At 37.2% G+C, this 9,408-nt stretch overlaps 1 protein-coding gene across 1 annotated transcript in view; it reads left to right on the top strand.

The window, feature by feature from the left end:
• The window catches only part of LOC106881688 (retinol dehydrogenase 14-like), a 10,454-nt gene extending 1,748 nt beyond the window's left edge, over window positions 1-8,706 (top strand). The window contains exon 2 of the mRNA XM_052967023.1: window positions 5,847-8,706. Coding sequence (XP_052822983.1) covers window positions 5,856-6,797 — 942 coding nt within the window. The 5' untranslated portion in view covers window positions 5,847-5,855 and the 3' untranslated portion in view covers window positions 6,798-8,706. The remainder of the gene's footprint in view (window positions 1-5,846) is intronic.
• The last annotated feature ends 702 nt before the right edge of the window (window positions 8,707-9,408 follow it).

Here is a 9,408-nt window from a genome sequence, read left to right as displayed (position 1 = left end):
TTTTTTTTTTTTTTTTTTTTTGCCTCACCAAATTCCACAATAATTGTAATTTTCGGCATCTGATACGTAATGATAACGAAACTCAGTCAGTTGGGTATGTACACATCTGTAGTTACTTATGCTCAAGCATAACAAGACCCCAGTCTATGTTGAAGAATAAAAGATAATGTCCGCTCAGAACTTGCCTGTCTCTTTTCGGTCAAACTAAAGGGTTTGACCTGGTGTGAAATAAAAGAATAAAATATTCTAATAGGTGTAAAACAACTTGCTGGGAACGAATGTGTGTGTGTCTGTGTGTGTAATGTGTGACGATGTGAATGTGCCGAGCCCTCTCCCCACTCCCCCATTTTCGCGAGCGCGCGTTTTTTTCTTCATATTCGTTCGCAGCAAGTTGTTTTACACCTATTAGACTATTTTATTTTATTTCCCACCGGGTCAAACCCTTTAGTTTGACCATTTTTTCTCCCCCCCCCCCTTTTATTTACGGGTTAAATATATCCAGGATGAAATTATCTAAAATGTTTTATTTTAAAAAGCTAACATAACGATCTTGTAGATGCCCTCCCATTGTTGTTGCTAAACCTCAGGTTGATCCTGTAAAGGAGAACTATGATACAATCAAAAGAATCTAAGCTATGACCATCTGATTAATTATTGCATTATCCAGCGTATCTTTTCATTTTATTCAATATAATAACTGGGATTTCAAAGAGATTTAGTTACTGTTGTTATGCATGTTTTTTTTTTTCTTTCAGACGTATTCAACTTATTTTAAATCGAGTTCAAGGCGGCAATACTTTTTGAGTTAAGAGAGTTCTCGAGGTTTGTAAATGCGTAGAGTTAGTGTGTGAATATACAAAGGCGGACCCAAGAGGTGGGGATGAGGAGCACATGTCCAACTCAAGAAAAGAAGTGCGCCCTTCTTAATGTTATTACGCCCTTTTCTCCTGGAATTGTATTCCCGTCTGACCTTGTGCCCTCCCTTCGAAAAATTCCTGGGACCGTGCCTGATATACGTGTATGCATCTGCATTTATATTCTATATGGGTGTGTCCCTTTCGTGCTTAGATGTTGGTGTGTATGTTTCAGTTTTTTACGTGCATGTATACTTAATGTTCTTCAGACCACAAAGTCCTGTTTAATCAATGACATTCTAGCCTAAACTGTCCTGTCTTATCCTATCTAGGACTATATTGTCTAGTGTTTCTTTCCGTGTATACAAAAGTTGCTGAGACCCCCTTCGGTCATGACTGACCATGGGATTGCACCTAGAAAGTTACCCTTCCAAGCACAAATCCGGACAAAATTGTCTTATGGAAGACTAGCAGTCGCCCATGCATACGAGCCTCCCCTCTCCACGCCACCAGTGTTATCCAAGGGAAAGGCAAAGGCCGATACAGCTTGGCACCTATGACATCACTACTCATTTCTACAGCTGAGTGAACTGGAGCAACGTGAAATGAAGTGTCTTGCTCAAGAACACAACACGCAGCCCACAGCTCACAACCGTAAGCTCGACGCTCTAACCACTGAGCCATGCGCCTTCACATACAGAAGTTATGGTGTGAATAAAACGACATTTAATTTTTATTACTAGCGCATCAAGCTATCTTGCACAGCACACTACTTGACCCAGAATTTTTTCCCTTTTTCTGAACAAGATTTTATCTTTACAGATCGTTGACACATGATGCACAAGGATGTTGTGTCAAAACAAGATTGTAATTTTAACCTCCCATCCACGCCCACGCCCACACCCACCCACACACATAAGGCTTTAGTTGACACGATGTTACACATACACACACACACACATGTATATATTAATACATACACAATACGCCAATTTGTTTTTTGTACTAGATCTCTTGTAATTTCTGGAAGAGATTTCATGTGTAGTATTACTACTTATCAACACCCATGCCTACTGGGCCACCGAAGCAGCAACGATGTTAATGAGCAAATTAAGACACTTAAATTTGACGCGTGTGTCAAGCAAGTGAGAGCGAGAGAGGAAGAGAGAGTGGCTGATGGGTATTTGAATTCCTTTCTACGATTGAACTGAAACTGACATCTGGCTATTAAAAGCCCAACCACACACACACAAACACACACTCACACATTTGTTTTAGGTCTTCTACCCATTTGAATTCGGCCATACACCAGATAACATGTTAAGTTTTATGTTCTGAAATTTAAATTTTGAATTTGTTTTAATTGTAAAATCACACCTCAGCTAAAAAAACAAAACAACTTTTGGCTTTTGAATACAAACTTTTCTTTCTCTTTCTATATTTTTCTTAAGTTACAATTTCTCTGTTTTGGTCAGTATTTTCCCAATTTCTTTTTTCTTCTATCAAGTAATGGACAAAGGCATTTTAAAACAAATTAAATTCATAGAGCCGAAAAAAATCAAAAATATTCTATTTTTTCCCTTTCCTTAATACTAACAAGAACATAGTATGTGAGAGATTTGGTTGCTATTTCTAGCAAATTGAACAACCACACACAGTTGTTCCATTGGCTCATTTGTTGATGTGTATAAGTAAACAAAAACTAAAAGATACACCTACACACACTTATATATATATGAATGTATGTGTGTGTATGCAATAATAAGTGTCGCATGGTGGAAATAAATGCAACATTCTCTTTCTATATTTTTTGTTAAGTTAGAATTTCTCTGTTTTGGTCAGGATTTTTCCAATATCTTTTTTCTTGTATCAAGCAATTGATGAAAGCATTAAAAAAAAATTAAATTCATAGAGCCGAATATCATTTCTATTTTTTCCCCCTTTACGTTTTACTTTCCTTCAATATAATTAATTACCATATCCTATATACTGTGTCCTTGCATACTAGGGGAGTATGAGAGGCAAGGTTCTGGATGTTGGTTGAATATCGCCTTTCTCCCATTAATTTCTTATTCTTCCTGTTGCTAAGGCTCCAGCAGTCGAGTAAAGAAGTATTAAAATGCAGGTTCTCCGTTACTTTTATTTAAAATATATACAAAGGTGTGGTATGTTGCTCTTTTGCAGCCATCTCATGCGGTGTCAATTCATCGTTCTCCGTTACACGGGCCCATTGCCTCAGGAGATGCGGCAAGCAGGCTAGCCAAGAGGCTCAGCCAGGGAAGTATGCTCTACAAGTGGTCGCAGGGAAAAGTGAGTGTACCTCGTGGCTTCTTTCCTTTATATAGTTTGCCATCGTGAGCCTCGTTGTAAGCTCGCACATGGCAAATGGATGCAGGTGAGGTCTCGCTCCAGTCTCGGAGATGGCAATGGCTGCCATGAGATCTCATCCAACATGGCGCTGACTGCTTGTGTCGCTACAAGGACTCCCCACTGAGTGCGGCAGTGCGAAAACAGAATAATTCGAGAGTGGATTTGGTAGACGGAAACTGAAAGAAAGAAGCCCATTGTGTACACACACATACATGGGGAGGTGGGCTGGGTAGACCTTTGCTCAAGATGTGCTTTTTAACTGAATTTGAAACCTCATATTTGGGAAGCAAGTCTACATTTATCTTACATAGATATACCATGGAAGAGATTTCATCTAGGCATGTGATTAGTGTGTATATATCATGGACAATGCTGAAGAAAGCTGAAATGCATCAGATATTCCCAATATTTACATATATATATGTATATATATGCAGTGTGTATATATGTATGCATATAAATATATGCATCATCACCATTTAACATGCTGGCATGGATTAGACAGCTTGACAGGAGTTGGCTAGGTAGAAGGCTGCCAGGCTTCACTGTCTGTGTTGGTAAGGTTTTCATGGCTGGACGCCTTTCCCAACACCAACCATCTTACAGAGGGGACTGAATGCTTTTTATGTGACACCAGCACTGGCAAGGTCTGTTTTGGCATGGTTTTTAAAGCTGGATGCCCTTCTAAATGCAACCACTTTACAGTGTGGATTGAGTGCTTTTTACCTTGCACCAGCACAGGTGGGGTCACCCAATTATTTGCAAAACAAAGATCCTTTGAGATGGGTGGAAATTAGATAAGGTAGCCTTCTGCCAGGTGATGAGAGGTTAGAGTGATGGGGGGAGGAGGAAAGAAACAGGTGTTTTGCAGTAGAGGAGATACATGGTTACCCAGTTCGAGAGAGCAAGGTAGAGAATGTATACACACACACACCAGGGCACCCTCCCTTCCTTCCTCTATGTGTAATGCTGCTCTAACCTATAGGACTGACTATATATAAAGCACAGTGTATAAGCCAGCTTCTATTTTACATTTAAATACAATAAAAACATTCTAAGCAAATACAGCATTCATGGTAGAAAGTCAATTTAACTATACCTCCCTTTTAAATAAACTGTCTACCAGTCAGTGAGAATACACCAATGTCACTCGACCTGCTAAAATAGCTGCCAAATTTCCATTAATATACTGACTGTAAGGTAGACAGTACCTGGCAAAAAAAGAAGTTGTAACAAAAATGCTTTTGGTCATTTAAATCTGTTTTGCAGATCTGTATGGACACAAGAAATAGCAGCCAAATTGCCCTCAGGTCATATCCCTAACATACCAATCTACATGAGACCACCACTGTTTCTGTGATACAAAATTCATATTTTAAAATGAACTAAAATAAAACCTTCCCTCAAAATTTCATGTCAATTTATGTTCTAAACACCAGCTAAGTAATGGCAAAGCATGATTTTAAAAATCAACTGAAACTAAGGCAATATCTGAACCAGAAATATTGTAACAAAGGAGTTGAAAGGGGTGGAAGATACACTGGATTCTTGGAAGATATTCTTGAATATAGCACAGCTGGAAAAAATTCAAATGGGATGATCATATGGCTGGAATGCTTTGTTCATAGTTCAAGGAAGCCCAATTAGTATATGTTTGTGTGTATGTCTGTTTGTCCCCCACTACCATCGCTTGACAACCGGTGTTGGTGTGTTTACATCCCTGTAACTTAGTAGTTCGGCACAAGAGACCGTTAGAATAAGTACTAGGCTTACAAAGAATAAGTCCTGGGGTCGATTTGTTTGACTAAAGGTGGTGCTCCAGCATGGCCACAGTCAAATGGTGGAAACAAGTAAAAGAATAAAGAATATATGTGTCATTTATGACTATATGCACTTATCATTTTCTCTTGTATTGTACTATATATTGTATATGTTTTGTAGAACGAAACATTAAGGAACTTTTTTACAAGCACTACTGGATTACTTGAATCCATCTATTGTGACACACACACACACACATTTGACAGGCTTCTTTCTGTTTCTATTTACCAAATCCACTCATAATACTTTGGTTGACCTGGAGATGTAGTAGGAGACATACTCAAGGTGCCATGCATTAGAACTGAACCCAAGATCATATGTTTGGGAATCAAGTTTCTTAACCACAGATCCATGATGCCCACAGTATGAACCCGAATCAATAGCTGGACCTCAGGATATGAGAGGGATATTTACAGTATTGCATAAGTTATTGTTGTTAGGCCCTAGATTAGTTCTTATCAAGTAAGTCTGTCATGAAAGATATTCCAATCATAATGGTCTTTTCACTGATAGTGTATCCAAGGATCAACCCATTACCTAATGTGTCCAAGAGGGTAAGGTGCAATTTAAGTGTAATTTGGCTACTATTTCTACACATGCTCCATCGTTGGCTTTATAAATATGTGGAGTGAGCTTGTGAGTATTAAGTATCGTGACAGAGGGACAAGGTACTGTGACAGCAGCAACTTGATACAAATTATTGTGCTTTCGGTCAGTTGACTGTCACTAATTCTTCTACAATAATCCAAACACAGTTATTGATAGAATCTTTCTAATTTCCTTTTTTCTTTTATTTTGCAGCCCCCTGAAATGTGTACCCATGTTCTTGGTGCTACTAGGATTCAACAGTTTATTAATGCCTGCTTCCCTCGCTTTATAAAGCACCAATGTTCTGAATATTTGGATGGTAAAACTGTAATTGTTACTGGAGCAAATACAGGACTTGGAAAACAGACAGCTTTAGAGTGTGCAAAAAGGAATGCCAGGGTGATTATGGCTTGCAGAAATCTAGAAAAGGCTGAAGCAGCTGCAAAAGTAATACGTGATGCTACAAAAGATTCTGGTAAAAATGAGGTCGTCGTACGTGAATTAGATCTGTCTTCATTCAAGTCTGTCCGTAAATTTTGTGCAAGAATAAACGAGGAGGAACCACATTTAAATATTCTAGTCAATAATGCTGGAGTTTATCGCTGTCCTTCATTATATACAGAAGATGAAGTTGAAACACACTTTCAAGTAAACCACTTGGGACATTTTCTATTAACAACATTGCTTCTGGATTTGCTAAAAAAGTCTGCTCCATCAAGGATTGTAGTACTGTCCAGTTTCATGTACAAAGATGCTCGGATAGACTTTGAAGATATTAACTGGAAGGTCAATTATAATGGCACTGAAGCTTACAAATCTAGCAAACTGGCAAATGTCTGGTTTTGCCGTGAATTATCCAAGAGATTAGAAGGCAGTGGGGTTAATGTTTATTGTGTTAATCCAGGAATTGTTCTTACAGACATCATGCGACACACAGTGCCACAATTTTTTAGATATTTTGATTGCATTTCCAGATTATTTTTTAAAACTCCTGCACAAGGAGCACAGACAACTTTATATTGTATTCTGTTTGAAAAATTACAAAATGAATCCGGATACTATTATTCAAATTGCAGCCAAGAGGACCTTAATAGCAATGGATTAAATGAGGATGGAGCCAAAAGACTATGGGAAGTTAGTGAAAAAGCTGTTGAAAGCGAATAAAACAGTGAAATTCTGAAACACTGTGTGGAGTAAATATAAGCTCCTATTGAGCCAAGTCAACAACTTGGCTTCATTTCCTAAATATATTACCACAATCCACTACGATATATGTATGTATATATGTATATCTTTTATTGTTTGTTTAATGAATTTCAGTTATTGGACTGGTTTAGGGGGCTTAGCTGAACAAATCAATCACGTTACTTTTTTTTTAGATTGGTTCTTATTCTATTAATCTCTTTTATATACACAAATGCTTTTATGCACCATGAGTTCATACAAAAACTCATCTCCAGGTAAATAACAGTATTTTGTGTTCTAACACAACATCCAAGTCAAGTTGGAGATTATATATATATATGTGTGTGTGTGTGTATAGTCACTATGAGGATATTTAGATCTGTTATAGGGATATTTTTATGCAAGATACACTGGTTCAATGTATTGTATTTTGAAGAGTTATTTCTTCAATGAATATATTACATAAAATATCATTAAATATCAAATATTAAGTTTGAGAATGGAGATGTCCAATGGATACAAATTAATTTTTTAATTAATTAACATCTTTACCGACAAGAGTTTCATTTTGCATCCAATTTAAACTACAAAACATATATAAATATATAATCCTGCATTTCAAAGTACCTTGGGTGTAAAATCATCAGGACAGGAAAAAGGACAATACAAAGATTACATTATGATCTGCTGGAATATTCCAATATACTAAGAGTATATTCTTGTATTTATATCATTGAAAGACAAGAATTGTCTGCTATGGCTGCTGGAACTTTCAGATCACTTGATTTCACTCTGCTGTGAGCTCATCAGTGACAGAGAACAAGTAGCAACATAACAGTTGAATCTCCTGACAATGTCTATTCAAGCACTGGTGTTGCAAATAGCCAGTGAGTTTATTAAAAATAACTGAGACAGAAGCAGTATTAATAACAATAGGCAGCCTTTATCTCCAACTTAATATGAATGTTGTGTTAGAACACAAAATACTGCATTATTTACCTTGAGAGGAGGACTTCTCATATGAACTCATGGTGCATAAAAGCTCTTGTGCATATAAAAGAGATTGCTAGAATAAGTATCAGTCTTAAAAAATGAGATTGATTTGTTCAACTAAGCCCTTTAAAGCAGTGCCCCAGCATGGCCGTAGTCTAATAACTGAAACAACACACACACACGCACACGCACACACGCATGCATGCATTGGGCTTCTATAAGTTTTTGCTTACCAAATCCACTCAGAAGACTGGTTAGCTTGAGGCTATAGTAGAAGATGCTTGCACAAGGTGCTTCCCAGTGGTACTGAATCCATATATATATGTGCAAGTATGGCTGTGTAGCTGAGAAGTTCATTCCTGAACAACATGTTTAAGGGCTTGTTCCCAGAGTGTGGACACCGTCAACTGGTGTTTTCCACTGTAACCATAGGTTGACCAATGGCTTCTGAGAAAAATTTAGTTGAAGGAAACTAGAAGAAACCTGTGTATGTGTCTGCATGTATTCACCCTTGTCTTGAGATGTGTGTACTGAGTGTAAACAAAAAATTACTATCAATATCATTTTTTTTACAATCTTCTACAAAGCATGAATAAGTGGTCATTGTTTGACAGAATAGTGAAAATGCTATATGTGTTGGTGAGTCATAGAAAATTCTCTTTTGATGAAATTATTATTTGACCAATGGAAACATGGAAAAGAGTATGTTAAAGCGATGTTAAGGAGGATATGTGTGTGTATGTGTACATACATATGTGTGTGTGTGTATATATAAATATATATATATGTATATATATATATATATATATATATATATAAAGCAAACACTTTTTTTCCTTTGTATATTGACTGCTGAAAACACTAAATAAACATCACTCGTTTTCGATTCACTAAAGCGGGTCATTTTTTCTTCAAAGCTTGATTCAAACACTCTAATTGCTGACAATAGACTTGAGCATTGATTGTTGCATTAGGTGGTAACAATTCAAAGTGAATTACTCCTTTGGAATCCCACCAGATAGAGAGAAGAACCTTTTTCCCATGAAGTTCCCTTCTCGGTGGCAGTTAAACCTTTTCCTTTTTACCAAACCACTGTTTACGACGTTTAACATTTTGATAGAAGATCCATTTTTCGTCACCAGTTACAAGTATATCCAAAGAGGGTGAAACGAGTTTGCGAGACTGGAGAGAAGACCAGATGTCAACTTGGGATTTGCAGTTACTTTTGGACAATTCATGAGGCACCCATTTTCCATGTTTAGGAATCTTTCCAAGTTGTTTTAGATGACTATGAACAGTTGTATGGTTTGAACTAAGCTTTATTGCCAATTCTTCAACAGATAATGCAGGGTTTTCTTCAAGTAATGCCTCAAGGAGTTTATCATCAAACTCAACTGGACGTCCTGTTCTATCTTCATCTTCAAGGCTGAGATCTCCACTTCTGAATTTTGCAAACCATCTTCTGCAAGTTCTTTCATTCAAGCATTCTTTCCCATAAACTGAGTAAATGTTTCGAGTCACTTCAGCGGCAGAGTTTCCTTTTTTTGTACTCATAAAGCATTATGTGCCTCAAATGCTCTTTGGATACTTCTATGTT

The sequence above is a fragment of the Octopus bimaculoides genome, chromosome 4 (assembly GCF_001194135.2).
Source record: "Octopus bimaculoides isolate UCB-OBI-ISO-001 chromosome 4, ASM119413v2, whole genome shotgun sequence".
In the NCBI taxonomy this organism is placed as follows: Eukaryota; Metazoa; Mollusca; class Cephalopoda; order Octopoda; family Octopodidae; genus Octopus; species Octopus bimaculoides.
The sequence above is the reverse complement of the archived record's forward strand: the minus strand, read 5'-3'. Positions and strand labels throughout refer to the sequence as shown.